This window comes from Anabrus simplex, chromosome X (genome assembly GCF_040414725.1).
Source record: "Anabrus simplex isolate iqAnaSimp1 chromosome X, ASM4041472v1, whole genome shotgun sequence".
NCBI lineage: Eukaryota > Metazoa > Arthropoda > Insecta > Orthoptera > Tettigoniidae > Anabrus > Anabrus simplex.
In genome coordinates this window covers 175736195-175752204 of record NC_090279.1, presented here as the reverse complement: position 1 = coordinate 175752204, position 16010 = coordinate 175736195, and the positions used below count along the sequence as shown (strand labels likewise).

At 38.2% G+C, this 16010-nt stretch overlaps 2 protein-coding genes across 3 annotated transcripts in view; one reads left to right on the top strand and one right to left on the bottom strand.

Annotated features, from left to right (window-relative positions):
• The window catches only part of LOC137503105 (uncharacterized), a 229468-nt gene that overhangs the window by 98311 nt on the left and 115147 nt on the right, over nucleotides 1–16010 (bottom strand). The window lies entirely within an intron of this gene.
• The window catches only part of PhKgamma (phosphorylase kinase gamma), a 98937-nt gene that overhangs the window by 15502 nt on the left and 67425 nt on the right, over nucleotides 1–16010 (top strand). For both annotated transcript variants that reach the window (XM_067159230.2, XM_067159228.2), the window contains exon 4: nucleotides 422–585. In XM_067159230.2, the coding sequence (XP_067015331.2) occupies nucleotides 422–585 (164 nt within the window). The remainder of the gene's footprint in view (nucleotides 1–421; nucleotides 586–16010) is intronic.

Sequence of the window (16010 nt, the reverse complement as noted above, 5' to 3'; positions counted from 1 at the left end):
ATATTTTCTATTTTTCTCTTATTCATTAAACATATTCAAGATTGAAAATATGTTCAAGTCACCAAAGAAAAATTTTTCAGTTTGAAAGCGTAAAAGAAATGATAAATATTACTTCGCATTCAGCATTTTAATGCAAGAAAATGTTACAGACCGCAGATGTGTTCTTACCGATGACGTCACAATCTGCTGACCAATGGCAGCACACATGCCTGGAATGGCTTACCTGTTGAGTATTCTAAGTTCCTTGGTAATTGGCAATTTAAATTGTAGTCCATTGAAATTCAGAGTAATAGTTATTGTTAGGCACATCTTTGCAAGCACAAATCAGACACTGCAGTCTCATTTTAAGACTTTTTTTTGTTGCATTCCGTACTAATAACATAGTATAAATTGTAAAAGATTGTCCTTTACGTGTTTTTAGGTATATAATGCGCCAGCTGTTCGAAGCATTGCAGCATGTACATAGCAAAAGCATCGTTCACCGAGATGTGAAACCTGAAAATATTTTGTTGGACGACAACTTTAATATTAAGTTAACGGACTTTGGCTTCGCTCGTGTTCTGAAGCCAGAAGAGAGATTGTTTGGTAAGTATCTCTTTTCTAACGAGATCCTTCAATAATGGTACAATGTATCCTTTACATCCATTGATGAAGGCTTATTTGCATTGTGTATTTTATTTTGAGAGAATTGTCTCTTGTTTACAAAGTATTATTTTTTCAACACTTGAATGTTATGGTCTTTTAAGAAGACATTCAGATTTTGCAGGTGGTTGTGTTATTTTCGACACTTGCCTTACTGGTGACTATAGGCAGAATTTGCTGTTCTAGTTCTTCACTACAGTTTATGAATCTCATATCCAAAATGTTCCGTATTGATGCTGTACAATACACAAAATTCCCTTAAAAAAGCGGGAGGAAAAATCCACCGTAGTCAATACAATTCAATAAATATTAAAAACACCAAGCAAGTTGGCTGTGCAGTTATGGGCATGTAGCTGTGAGCTTGCATTCAAGAGATATTGGGTTTGAACCCTACTGTTGGTAGCCCTGAAGATGGTTTTCCGTGGTTTCCCATTTTCAAACCAGGAAAATGATGGGGCTGTACCTTAATTAAGGCCACGGCCACTTCCTTCACACTCCTAGCCGTTTCCTATCCCGTCATCGCCGTAAGACCTATCTGCGTCGGTGCAACGTAAAGGAATTTATAAAAATAATAATCATCATCATCATCATTATTCTTTCTTCGCTCCAGCAAGCCAGATGCGGTAGTGTGCGAGCCTCCTCCAATTTGTCCTATCCATCCACAGATGCTGCTCATATATGTGACGCACATCTCTAATTTCTAGGTCCTTCAGTATCTGTTTTTCCCAAACATCACGAGGTCTTCCTCTTGGTCTCTTCCCAGGAACATTGTGGTCTATACTCCGCACGGCCTTACTTCTAAATTGAAGTTTCGCAAAACAAATGAGCATCGCCTTCCCTCTGTTGCCAGCACGCTACGCCTGCGAGAACAGCTGATGCAATATGACCGCGGTAAACAGCCCTTTTAAATTGTAATACAGTACTCAGAAAAACGAATGAATATGGATTGAAAACAAATTCACAAGAACTAAACTTTCTAATAATATCTGGCACTATAAGAGAATATATTATTAACAATAAAAGAGAATTAGGAAATAACACATCATTAACGGCTAATGGCTGGCACAGAAAGGAGGTTATGGCCTACAAAGGGAACACACTACTGATCTCAGAGTCACTGGAACCCTCCAACAATATGAAAAACACACTAAATATTGAAGGAAAATGCAAAAGATCGCGAACCGTACCAAATACCAAACACGCTGAGCGAGATAGGTTAACCACGTGGCGAATGTAAATATTAGAGTTGGCAACTAAGTTTCGAGATCGCGCTCTGCCGATATAAATCGATATGAATGGCAGCTTGGGATTGGTTGGATGTCTATGCTTCAGCGCATAACCACCAGACAGAGCCAAAATCTGCTAAAACGTCAATTTAGAAGTAGAGCCGTACGGAGTATAAGTATGTTCAAGGAGTCCTGTGAGGGTCCATTCTTTTCATGTGACCATACCATTGCAATCTCTTCACTTCTAGAGTCCCCAGCAAGCTTGTTTCCAATCCAAGCTGTTCCCGGTTATTCACATTCCTTATTTTATCCATTTTTGCTTTTTGTAGACAAGAACAGAGGAACTTTATTTCTGTTGCCTGAAGACGACTCTTTATTGGTCCAGTAAGTGTTGCTGCTTCCAGGCTATACGTAAGTGTAGGTACTAGATATATTTTGTACAAGCTGATCTTGGAAACTAACGGAAATTTCATCCCAAAGTATTTGACGTACATCATGATGGAATTTGGAAGCTTTCTGTATTCTGTTGCTAATCTCTTGATGTATGGTATTGTCTGATGACAGAACACTACCTAAACACTGGAGGTTGTCTACAGTATCCATATCCTCATCTCCAAAAATAAAAAACGCTTAAAAGGTAATGATTAAAAACTTTGGTACATCTTTGGGCCAATATTTAGGCCTTCTTCAGCCACGTATTAAATCTAATGGAATAATATGGAAAAAGCAAATGATGTAGGCCTAAACTGAAAAATAATTAAAAAATTGACAAAACATTTTTCATGTAAAAATGTCTGTCTTGATGAAAGGTGACAAATAAAAATGGAATAAGGACAACCACTAATGATTATATGTAAAGCAGATCACTTGGTGGAAGAATAATTGTGTAAAACAAGGTTTTCCTTTTTTTACGTCAACATGGAACATTAGTTAGAAAAGTTGACATGATAACAGATATAACGTTCTGTTAAAATCTATAAGAATGGGGAATAAAAGGAAAGAAAGGAAAATGAGCAGGTAAAAACCATGCAAAGGCTCAAAAATGTGACTTACTACTTGTTGAAGATTGAATGCAGAATGTATGCTAAACAAATTGTGCACTAGTTCTTCCCTGAGGTGTTTAATAAGTTTACCCTGAAGTGTTCAGTAAGATTAAGGTTGGGTCTTTAGCGTAAGAGGTGACTAAAAGGGGGCAACCAAGGGATGATGACATAAGAACGATGAGACTACTTGTGATTAGTACCATTATGTGAGGAACACTATTGCCTATGAATAGTTCCGCTAAGTGAGGAACACCATGGGAATACCGATGCCTGTGATTAGTCCCACATTTGAGGAACGCCATGGGTCTGCGTTGCTTGTGAGTAGTACCCTTTATGTGCGAAACACCATGGGTTTGTGTTACCTGTGAGTCGTGCCATTGTGTGTGACATACTATGGGTCTACATTACCTGTGATTAGTACCACCATGCGAGAAACACCATGAGTCTACATTACCTGTGATTAGTACCACTAGAGGAGAACACCATGGTTCTGCTTTACCATTTTAAGGGGACGATGATATGGATTTTGGATCCCTTTAGATAATGAGTATCATCTCGGTAATTAAGACATTGTGAATTGGATCCACCGATTGTTTTTGTTTCATGATTATTTTTTCATCATCATTTGTTTTAGATTCTAGTCAGGGGATACATTTTGAAATTTTAATTATCGTGTCATTTCATTACACCTCGTACCATTAGGAGCCGATGACCCAGCTGTTAGGCCCCTTTAAACAACAAACATCATCATCATCATCGTCACAAACCTCTCATGAAGAGACCTTGCTTTATAACAGGCAGCATTATCTTGCTGAAACACACTGTGATCATCTCCATACTGTAGACAGCATGTACCTGGTCAGACTGTCCTTATATCCTTCAACTTCTAACATTCTCTGCAGCATTACAAGAGGACTCAGTCCCTTCCATGAAAAATTCCCGGTCTACACTCTCTCCTCCTCTCTGGCAAATTTCACTGTGAACCCTGTACAGGCTGGCATGTATCATTTGGCTTGGATTTGCCTTGCCCAAATGTTCCCATCTGATTACCATATGGCACAGCATGATTCATCTCTCCAAAATCATTCATTTCGAGTTGTCTACAGACCAGTAGCACCGCTCTTTATACCCCCTAAACGTGGTGCTTAGTATTTACTGGCAAAATTTGCAATTTATGGGGGTGTACCTGAACCATGAACCCAACTCCTTGTAGCTCTTGGTGCACCGTCATGGTGCTAGCTGAACAATTAGTAGCACTGCAGAATTCACTGTGATGGTATCACACAGTGTGATGTGAATTTCCCATACTTCCATATCACCTTCTTTACTGCTCTACAGTTTCTGCTGATCAACACACACATAGCCTACCTGGTCATGGTCGTGTCTTCCCGTTTCCACTTCGCGTTAACGTCGCCAACTGTTGGCTTGGACAACTTGAGGAGAGCAAATGCTGTGACCGATTGCTTGCTTATGTGGCAGCCAATGATGATCATTCTAGGTTCAAAGGCTCCAAGCTTCCTTACTCCATTCATTCTGCAGTTATTTGGTAGCAGTAAACAACATCAACCCTTCGGCTACCTTTTACAGTAGCAGCGACAGTCATAGTAGTATCTAGGCTCTAGTTAATGTGTACAGAGGGATGTCTAGATACTTTTGATCAGATGATATATAATTATAGTGTTCAAAAGAACAAAAAACACCTGATTCTCTGAAAGTTGTTTATTATTCCTAGGGCTGTGATCTTGCTGTGATCTGCTTCATTGCTAATTTTTTTGACTGCGGTGAATATTTTATGAAAATATGGAGGGTTTCAGTACAAATTTTATAGAAATATCAGTTGGTTTGTAATACAAAAGATCATATTAATATCATTTTACATAACATCACGTGCTTTGAAACCTAGTTGCTAATTATAAAGACTGTTAAATGTCCTGTTCAATGTCTGCTATGAAACTACAGTTCATCAGTGAAATAAGAATTTGCCAAAATTCCCCGTGAAAACAAAAGGTGAGATGAACATTTAAAGAAGAAGAAAAAGTCTGGGATGCTAAGAAGTGACCTTGGTCTGAAAGCACATTATCGAAACACTGGGCTCTTCCCAACAATACAGCTGAAGAAGCAGAATCTTACTTAAGCGGTGCGTACAAGATGGGCATCTGAAAATTCTCTTTATGTTTTCACTGTCAAAGGTACCTATATCTATGTCTCAGATGCAGTCACATCCCGTGGTTCCAAAAATCCGAAAGTGTTTATAATCCAGCATCATTGAGGTGTTATGGGAAATTTTTTAGGATGGCATTTCCTTTGCTTTTGCAAGGAAGGTGCCAAAACATCCACTGAAGTGAAAACCCTTAAATCAAATTTGTTCATGGAGTAGAATTTGAGTTTCTGCTGGCCTCTGCTCCAGCACAAGAGGCTAAGATTATTATAAAATGGTTGGAACCAATGTTCATGACCTATAATTTCCGTTGTTGATTGGTCATCTGGCAGTCCAGATCTCAGTCCCGTTGGACTACAAATTGTGGTCAATCCTTGAGGATATGGTCTGCAAGAAGAAACATCATCTTATTAACAGCCTAAAATGAGCCTTCAAGACTGCTGTAGTAAATCTTCCAATGAACATTTTGTGTGACACAATCAGTGTGTGGCCAGGATGATTTTTAAGTCCTGTACTTGAGAAAATTATGGATGTTTTGAATAAACCAAACCAAACCAAACCCCATAACGCAACAGCCCCAAAGGGCCATGGCCTACCAAGTGACCGCTGCTCAACCCAAAGGCTCCCAGATTATGAGGTGCTTTGTGGTCAGTACAACGAATCCTCTCTGCCCTTATTCTTGGCTTTCTGACCAAGGGATGTTTTGAATAGTACACCTAAAATTCTTAGTATAAATAAATTTACTTTATTACCTAAAAATTGTACATCTCTTTGCAATCTGTACTCCGTATAATGAAAATCCAGTCTATTTCCAGTCACTAGACAGGGTCAGAAATGGAATGAATGAAGCCACCATCTAGCGGCAAGAATAGGAATTGTGCCGGCTGCCAAAGTCTTTCACACTCCTCTGGGACAATTATTAATGACTGACAGATGATATGATGTTGGAATGTTGCTGGAATGAAAGATGACAGGGAAAACCGGAGTACCCGGAGAAAAACCTGTCCCGCCTCCGCTTTGTCCAGCACAAATCTCACATGGAGTGACCGGAATTTGAACCACGGAACCCAGCGGTGAGAGTCCGCTCTCTGTACTCCATATATTGTCATTAAAATATGCGGCAGGATTTATGGCCACACAAGTCCCTCTGTGGATTATTGGTCAAGTGTTGGCCTCCTGATTCCAAGATCACGGGTTCAAACCTGGCAGATTTGTCAGATTTTTGAAGGACAGGAAAACATCTATTTAGCATTCCATGTTGTACAACATTGGCCTGTGAAAGATCTCTGGTGACACATTCGGTGTTTAGGTGACAAAAATTAATTAAAACCTGGCCATAGATCTATTTCCCTACCATTTGGTAGAGTAGAACAGAATATTGAAATTGAGGTGCAGGCAGTCTAATTGGTGTCAAATCAAAATGCTTGTTATTGTTATTATTATTGTTGTTGTTGTTGTTGTTATTATTATTATTCCTGACTAGGTCTTCACTTCTGTTCCATATTAGTATTCTAATACAGTATATTGATATGATTAATTTAGTTTTTTTAAACTGTACATTGAAGATGCTTCTTTATTTAATTGACCACCCTCCCAATTTATTTGAGAACTTATTGTTGGTTGACTGACTGAAAGTTCCAAGTTAGGCTATTGTTTCTCTGGGATTTAATAATAAATTTATTGCAACCAAATGGTCATAATATATACACTTAAATACACTCAGATGTATGTCAGTAATTATAATATACAATCAATGCGTGCAGAACATCATCAGATATTGACCCAATTGCGTCAAGCTTCCTTTTCTACGGACACATTCGATGGCATGGTATATATCACATCGTTGGTCGCAGAAGACACATACTCAGCCTGGTCATGGCTTATGAAATCCCAAGGTTCTGCATACCTTATGGTGGAACCCGTGTACGGCGAACCTGGTCGCTGTATGCCTCAGATCATACCCACCGCACGTCCAATCCCTGTTTATCATCGCATCAGTTCAGTAAAACTCATCCCATATCATAGCCCTCTTTGATTGCAGTTCCTGTAGCAACTCCCTGTAACTCCTTGTCTCTGAAAGTAACAATCTAAATCTTATGTTTTCAGTGAATTATGTCTCCTTTGCAAGAACGTATACTAGTCTTGATGATGTATATTTAGAGATACATAGAACTCTCTTCAAGAATCTAGCCTTCAGACTTTCCAGCTCTTGTAGTTGTCTTTTCGAGAGATGTTCCCATATTAGCTCTAGACCATATATGGCTGTTGGAACTACTTTCGTATTAAACAGAGCCATGGCTGTCCCCAAAGATAGCTGTGGAAGTGTTTAATATCACTAATGCTTCATATAGCTGCAATGACTCTCACCTTTAGGTGTATTGTGAATGATGTTCCTGTTACCTGTATTGTAATCCTCAGATATTTGTATTGGTTATTAATTTGTCATTTTTGTCCTTTACATAGGATATAATCATCCTTAGATAATTTTCCTTCCCTCCTGAAAACAACCAATTCTGCTTTATTCGCATTAAGGTCCATTTTATTTTCTTCTGCCCACTCCACGATTAAGTCCATGGCAACTTGTAGTTCCTCTTTACTCTCAGACGCAATAGCCATGTCGTCCGCATAAACATCTTAGAAATTTGCTATTATCTATCATCTTTTGCCCAACTATGAGTCTGTATCTAGAGTGCACGGAAGGATAGGAATATGAAAAAGAACACTGAATGGGATACACACAATGACAGGTCAGTGTGGAAGGAACAACAGAAAGAGGAGACAAGGACAAACATGAAAACACTAAAGGACAAGAATATTCTCCACATCTTCATGCATTGCTGTCTTCAAATAGATGAGTTCTCTCTGCATAAATACCAGTTCCTCCTCAACTCATTTCTTCTCAGCCCATGACAAGCTCGTTTCCTATATTTAGACTGATGCTTTTACGCCCTGTGATTGTTGCATGAAATAAATTTCATTTTCGATCCGTATTGACAATTACGTTATATAAGTTGAAAAATTAGTATATTGGTTCCACCTAGTCAATACTTATAAGTTTCTTTACAATTCAAAGTTGTAAAAGCATATTATTAAAATTACAGGACGTGTTTCGGCCACATTAGGCCATCTTCAGCTGTTTACATTAACTTACAATAAAAATACTAAAAGTTACAAAACATGGATAAAATTTACACTCAAATTATATATGGTATTCATAAAAGTAAATGCATGTTGAATCATCATCAGATGAAGAACTTGCTAGATGTAATGTGATGAAGTTATTACAGTTCTGTGTAAAATGACAATGATGTAATTAAAAGTTTTTTCTTTCCTTGAAATTTGTTTCATACAAAAATGTCAGTTGATTCAGTAAAACTGTTGCTCCACGTAATATAAAAACTTTTAAAATATTTCAAATTCACAAATGTAGATTAAATTGATTCAATGCCAGCCAGACTATTGGGTAGGAATCAACTATCGTCCGGTCATGTTGTGCGATATAAAATAACAGCTCTGTGTTTACGTCAGCGTACAGGCATGATATGATATCATACGAGTGTGAATTTTATCCATGATTTGTAACTTTAAATATATTAATTTTAAGTTAATTCTAGACAGCTGAAGATGGCCTAATGCAGCCGAAACATGTCTTGTAATTTTAATAAGATTAATTAATTAATTAATTTATGTATTTGTTTGTTTGTTTGTTTGTTTGTTTGTTTGTTTGTTTGTTTGTTTGTTTGTTTGTTTGTTTGTTTGTTTAACAGAGTTGCACTCCAATTACTACAGACAAAATATAGTACAATGATATATGTTGCAAAACAGAAAACGATCATGAAAAATTAACATGCTTTTACAACTTTGGTATTGGCTAGGTGGAACCAATATACTAATTTTTAAATTTATATACTGTCATTGTTAACATGATAATAAGGTTTTGGGCTTTTGCCATGTCAAGAAATTCTTTACATTTCGCAGAGAACTTTGCTCTGCGTCTTCTGAAGAGAATCTCGTATATTCACGAGGAAGACTTCTCTAATAATGAAGGTTTGAATTTAAGAATGCTACCATTGGTCTATAGTAAGTGGTACTCTCGTTCGACACCAGGTGGCTCACTGTGCACTAGCTCTCCGATTGGAGGTGACAACACCATCTTAGCTCAAATTAAGATTCTTCTTGTTCCATCGTATGTGTGTTGCAAAGTAAACAGCAAGGTCATCAGATGAATGTGGTAAAGGAAAGAAATTTTTAAAATGGAAAAATAATATAAAGTGCAGTGAATGAGTGACAGGATAGAGAAACAGAATAGAGGTGAAGATGGAAAGGAAATTGTGTATGGGGGGGGGGAAGAAAAATGTGTAACAGTAGTTATTGTTATTTCGTTTTGGTGTTTTCCAAATTCATACTCTCCTCATCACCAGATGGTTCACTCTAAGCTATCTGTTACTTTAATAACCTCTGTACATGCGTTACTGTATTATTCTTACTTCTGTTCACTCTCGTGTTTTCAACCTCGTAGTACGTCCTTCTTTCTCCCTCCTGCCTGACTCTCACACATTTCAATCAATCACTACTGATTTGCATTTAGGGCAATCGCCCAGGTGGCATATTCCCTATTTTTTTCTCATTATTTTCATTTCTCATTTTCTCATTATTTTCCACTACACAATTTCCTTTCCATCTTCAGCTCTATTCTGTTTTTCTATCCTGTCACTCTTTTGTTGCATTTCAATTATTATTTTATTTCTTACTTGATTTTTTTCTTTTTCTGCGCAAATGGGTCACTTCGAACCACACAGAATCAACATTTGTTGAGCTTTCCTCCTTGTCCAGAAGTTCTTCAGTTTCAGAGATTGTTATAAGTTCTGTTCCATCGACCAGGTACATTGTGTTGGTTTCTTCTCGCCTTCCTCAAATCCCCTTGTGTGAACAATTTTCCTGATTATATTCCTATTCTGCACCTATTTGGTGATCCTAATTTAGTGAGGTCTTTCTCTGCTTGCTTATACCATTTCCATTTCGTATGTTTGATTTGCAAACATTTGTGTATTCGATAAGTAAGCCTGGTGTTAGTCATTCTTTCCAGTTGGCTTATAAATTGAATTTGTCGCAGTCTCATTGTATCGGTAAGTTTAGATATTTTATTTTTATTTATTTCTTCTGGCACATTCGTCCGATGACCTTGATGTTTACTTCACAACGCACATACAATGGAACAAGAAGAATCTTAATTGGAGCTAAGATGGTGTTGTCACCTCCCACTCGGAAGGCTAGTGCACAGTGAGCCATCTGGTGATAAAAGAGAGTACCATTTACAATAGAACAAGGGTAGCATTGTTAAATTCAAGCCTTCATTATCAGAGAAGTCTTCCTCGTGTGAACAGTCGAGATTCTATTCTGAAGACGTGGTGCAAATTTCTCTGCGAAACGAAAAGAATTTTGCATGTTTTCTGATACTGCAAAAGCCCAAAACCTTATTATCATGTCTACAGGCCCGTTTCTGTTTCCCAGCTTCAGCAGGAGGGCAGGTATCAACATTTGATGAGGTTCATTTCCCACAGCTTCTCTTCCTGCCACAAATCTTTTAGCCCACTCATACACTCCAGTCTGCAAAAGTGTTTCTTCCCCAAACTGTGCACGGAACCATTTCAAAATTTCAGATGATTTGGTGCCCTCTTTTGCGAGAAACTTGATAATGATGTGTTGCGTATCAGACGCGTGCACCTCTAGCTCACTCATGGCGTACTGAAGCAGCCCAGCTCTCCACCGTCATTCGTGCTCGCAAACCCATTCTCCAGACACCCCCACCAACATCCTGGCAAAGCCCTGCCTCAGAATTATTACTAACAGCAGCGGTACATTCAAATTCCCATTTATATTTGATCTTTCTTTGTAGTTAAACCAATGAACATTCGAAGGACATCGGCCTTCAAATGGTGTGGTACCACTCACTTCATTGCACCATGTCCAGCCACACACCAAACAGTATGATGTGCATAGCAATCAAGCTATAGCCATGCCTCAAAGAGAGTGATGTGTCCCTGTTGTGAAATTACAGCTTTGAGAGGAGTGCTGCACAGCTTGGTCATGATTAGAGCCCAGATTTCCATGCACTATCAAATCTCAAAATATGCATGCATTCATGCGCTATCAAAATGCAGTTCCTTTTGAAACATTGTACAAGACCGAATTTATCCAAACTGTCGTGATTTAAGCTTATCCGTTTGTCCGTCAGCACATTCTTAAGCACAGCAAATGACCTTTCTATGTCACAAGAAGTGACAAGGGCATACTTCAATGAAGACGTCTGGGATAAAGTGAGGTTAAATTGTACGTATTTGCATTTTCACTACAATAGGTCTTTTATAAGCTTGACGAATTCAAAATCAGGATTTGAACAGATCATTTTGTTCTGCTTATCTCTAGTTGCTGCTGCTTCTCCATGCGATGATTGCAGATGATGATGTCTTCAATAACTGCCAAGGATGAAGCTGTGATAACAAAGAGGTGTGACGAGTGAGAATTCCGGGTAGAAAATTGCAGGATAACAACGGAAGGTTCAGTGCAAAATCAAGATTTGTAAGCTGCTATCTCAGTAACGCGGCCCCACAGAAGTGTGGTACAAGTTCTGTTTTGTTCGTTTAACATAGAAGAAAAAATGAGCTTGCATTTAGCAATGCACAATTTACAGTTCAATTTATAGCAATTTATAACTGGGACACCACATTCCTAAGAATTACAGAGATCGATGTGGGGTCTTCCGGCTTGCGTGAAAGTTTACCGGAGTAACAGATAAGAAAGTGCTTAGTTAATTGGTTTATAGGATCTCTACCGTATGTACTAACTTTGATTGTCAGATAGGATGCCAGGAATACATTCTCTCCGTTTCTCAGTAACAGACATACTGTATAACATGGAAAAACAGTCCCAAATTCTGCAAACCAATATTCATAAAAGGCACATCAAGCAAGTTTATATGTGCACCAAAGTCAAGAGAAAAATCATATTATGCTATATAAACGACCAAATGAGTCGTCAAGTTGCAAAATCCATTATGTGCAGACAAACAAATTTTTCAGGAAGCGCAAAAAACTGTCATTTGTTATGCAACAAATATAGGAGGTTGAAATTTTGTAATTAAACAGTAAGCGTTCATCTTCGTCATACCGCAAAATATCCACAAAATTTAACTTATAGAACCCATGTTATTTGCAAAAAAGCATTTGGACATAACGAGTTTTGCAGCAGTTTTGTGAAGATAAAAGATATGTGCAGCAGTATTTGGGATAGAGTGTGCAGATTTATGGTGAAATTGTTTTAGTAGCTACGTTTGAAACTATTACACTATGAAAATAGCATAAATGGAAACAATTTAGGTTAGGATATAATGTTTTGGTATCTAATCCCCGCTCTTTGATTTAATGATAACATCAAGAAATCAGCACTCATTCAAAACGTTTTATAAGTTCTTTAACATTTTGTACAGTTATATTAACAATCCGTTATTGTCCTCAACAAAATCTCCCACATCAATGTCATAGTCTGGCATTTCACTGTTTAAATTTTGCCGCTGGTCAAACAGTGCCTTGTAGAACGTGAGGTCATCGTTCCTTATGCACTCTTTCCCGTAATGTTTGGGCAGCAATAATGTGTGCAGATCGTGAGCTTTTCTTTCTTCCTCCACTAGTATTGGCACAGTAGCAGAAAAGGGTTTCCCATGGTTCAATATGCTTTTTGCTTCCATCACAGTCGCTGTTATAGTTTACTTCACTTCTTATCACACAGTTGCCTAATTTTGTTCGTGTAAGTATGATCCTCTTACAGGGTTTTGCGACATAACGAGCTTTGCTGCATAACACGCTGGACATAACGACTTTTGCAGCAGTTTCGTTATTTGTCACCTTTAAACGTGTAGATTAAATGGCCTTTGCTCACGTATTACATTGCTGGATTGTGTATTTTGATGAGCTGCATACAATGGCGGTGATGACTCATTTTGAGAAAGAAATGGACATAACGGGTTTTGCAACTGGACGACTCAAATATTTGCTATTAAATCCAAAATCTTCAAAATATGCATTATGCATGGATTTTCTCCTAATAATGCCAAAACATGCAAACATGCAGGGAATAAGAACGGTTATTTGGAGTCGTTAAGTCATAAAACGAATATTTGCAAAGTTTGAGAAGTGTGACTAGCTTATTTAAAAAATGCATTTGCATGGAAATCCGGGCTCCAGTCATGGTGAATCCGTAGTGTAATGTTATCAACAGTGGGCATTTGATCTGGCCTACACCTGTAGACCAGGTTCGGAACAGCAGTATAATACGGACGTACTTTAGATTGGCATGTTATTAAGGCTGTTTACATGTGCAGCATCGACCTGGTGAACATAATCTTTCAGAATGTATTCGCCCCCGATGTACAGGCCCAACTCATGGCATCGTGATGTGGGGTGCAATAAGCTACAATTCCCGTTCACCTTTGGTGATTGTAGAGGGTTTGTTAAGCAGTGCCCATTACATCCAGGACATTGTTCAACCTGTCCTTTTTCTACTCCTGCAACAGGAAGGTCATGTTCTGTTTCAGCAAGATTGTCCACATACTACAGCTGCTGCTGCTACTACGCTATGTGCTCTTCGTGTTATCTAAGATAAAATTCTAAAAGGATTTATTTGTATAAAGTCCATCTGTTCGATACACGTTTGCCATTTGATAAATGATCTGTCTGCAAAGCTACATAGGACGTGTTTCGACCTAGCCTAGAAGTCATCATCAGCTAGAATAATATAAAGCAGACAGACATATACAAAAAACAGTGATTCATAAAAAACTTGAAATAAAATACAATCAACAAATGCAATGGAAATCTGTGTTTAAAATGTACACAGCTTCAAACTTGAACGAATTTAGTTGTAAGTGCGGGTCCAACCGTATTTAATACAACTATTGTTTGGCTGGAGGAAATACTTAAAAGTTGTGAAAAGACTGTTAAATGTTGTTCTATTTGTCATGCTTCTAGAAATGGAGGGAAGTTTTGAAAAATCCGCTACATTTCTTCATGGAGAATACAAGTATAGCGAGGATTAAAAGTGAAAACAGAAAGCCGAGTATGAGAACGAAAAATGAAGTAGAAGCAAAAGAAGAGTCGCAAAATATCACTCACTTCCTCTTTCCTCCAGCCATTTCCCCCACCCAACACATCAGAACGGTCGCCAGTCAGTGTGGAGGTCAACGCCGACCCGACCTGATTTATGAAATGAAATGGCGTATGGCTTTTAGTGCCGGGAGATCCCAGAACAGGTTTGGCTCGCCAGGTGTAGGTTTTTGATTTGACGCCTGTAGGCGACCTGCACGTCGTGATGAGGGTGAAATGATGATGAAGACAACACATACACCCAGCTTCCATGCCAGTGAAATTAACCAATGATGCCGGGAATCGAACCCGGGACCCCTGTGACCAAAGGCCACCACGCTAACCATTTAGCCATGGAGCTGGACAACCTGATCTATATAAGCACAGTGCTGGAGGAAAAAGGAAGTGAGTAATATTTTGCGACTCTTCATATTATCTTTTGCATCTACTTCATTTTTTGTTCTCATACTCGGATTTTTGTTTTCGCTTTTAGATCCTGGCTATACTTGTATTCTCCATGAAGAAATGTAATGGATTTTTCAAAACTTCACTCCATTTCCAGAAGCATGACAAATAGAACATCATTTAACAGTCTTCACAATTTTTAAGTGTATCTTCTAGCCAACCAATAGTTGTATTAAATATGGTTCGGGGCCGATGACCTTCGATGTTAGGCCCCTTCAAACAACAAGCATCATCAAATATGGTTAGACCCACACTTACAACTAAATTTGTCCAAGTTTGAAGCTGTGTACATTTTAAACACAGATTTCCATTGCATTTGTTGATTGTATTTTAAGATTGAAGCTATGCACATTTTAAACATAGATTTCCACTGCATTTGTTGATTGTATTTTATCTCAAGTTTTTTATGTATCACTGTTTTTTGTTAATGTCTTTCTTCTTTATGTTATTTTAGCTGATGATGACCTCTAGGCTAGGTCAAAACATGTAGCTTTTTAGACATACCATTTATAAAATGGCAAACATGTATTGAACAGGTGGACTTTATACAATTAAATTCTTTTCGAATTTTATCTTAGATTTTTAAAGTCAATACGGAACCGGAATGAAGTTCATTACTCTTCGCATTATTCGACAACTGGCCTGGCCAGCACGATCCCCAGACCTCTCTCCCATTGAACATATTTGGAACATAATGGGGCAGTGTCTAACCCAGTCTCTTGAGCCAGCTACTAATCTGGCATGATTGTGATAGGTGCAGGAGACTTGAAACACTCAACCGAGGATGATATTTGTCACCTGTGTATTGATGTATTGTCAAGCCCCTTCAGTACTTGGCGTCCTTTGCTTGGTTTGGTGTGTATTGTTGATCATGCAATATTATCAAGCTGTTTCACCTCTAGGTTGAATCGCAAACAAAGCGACATAGGCTACATGGTAACAGTGTTACTTTTTCTCCCATCTGTTTATTTACGAAGGCCATCCAAAAATTAAGTTTCCCAATTAAAAAAATTAAAAAAAATAAAAAAAAAATAGTTGCATGAAAAACTTGATTGAAACCTGATACAGCAGTGTTGGAGCTATTTTTTTGGCATAATCACCACAAGAATTGAGACACTTGTCATATTGTGGGATCAACTTTTGTATGATGGGGTCGTAGAAGTGTGCCACCTGGGAATGGAACCAGTGTGTGGCATTCATTTTCAGATCTTCATCCGTGAAAATGGTGACAGAAGAACAGGAATTTCTTGAGGTTCAAGAAAAGATTAAAATTACTGGGAGCAAGATCAGGACTGTAGAATGGATGATCAAACACTTCCCTGCCGAATTCCTGCCGAAT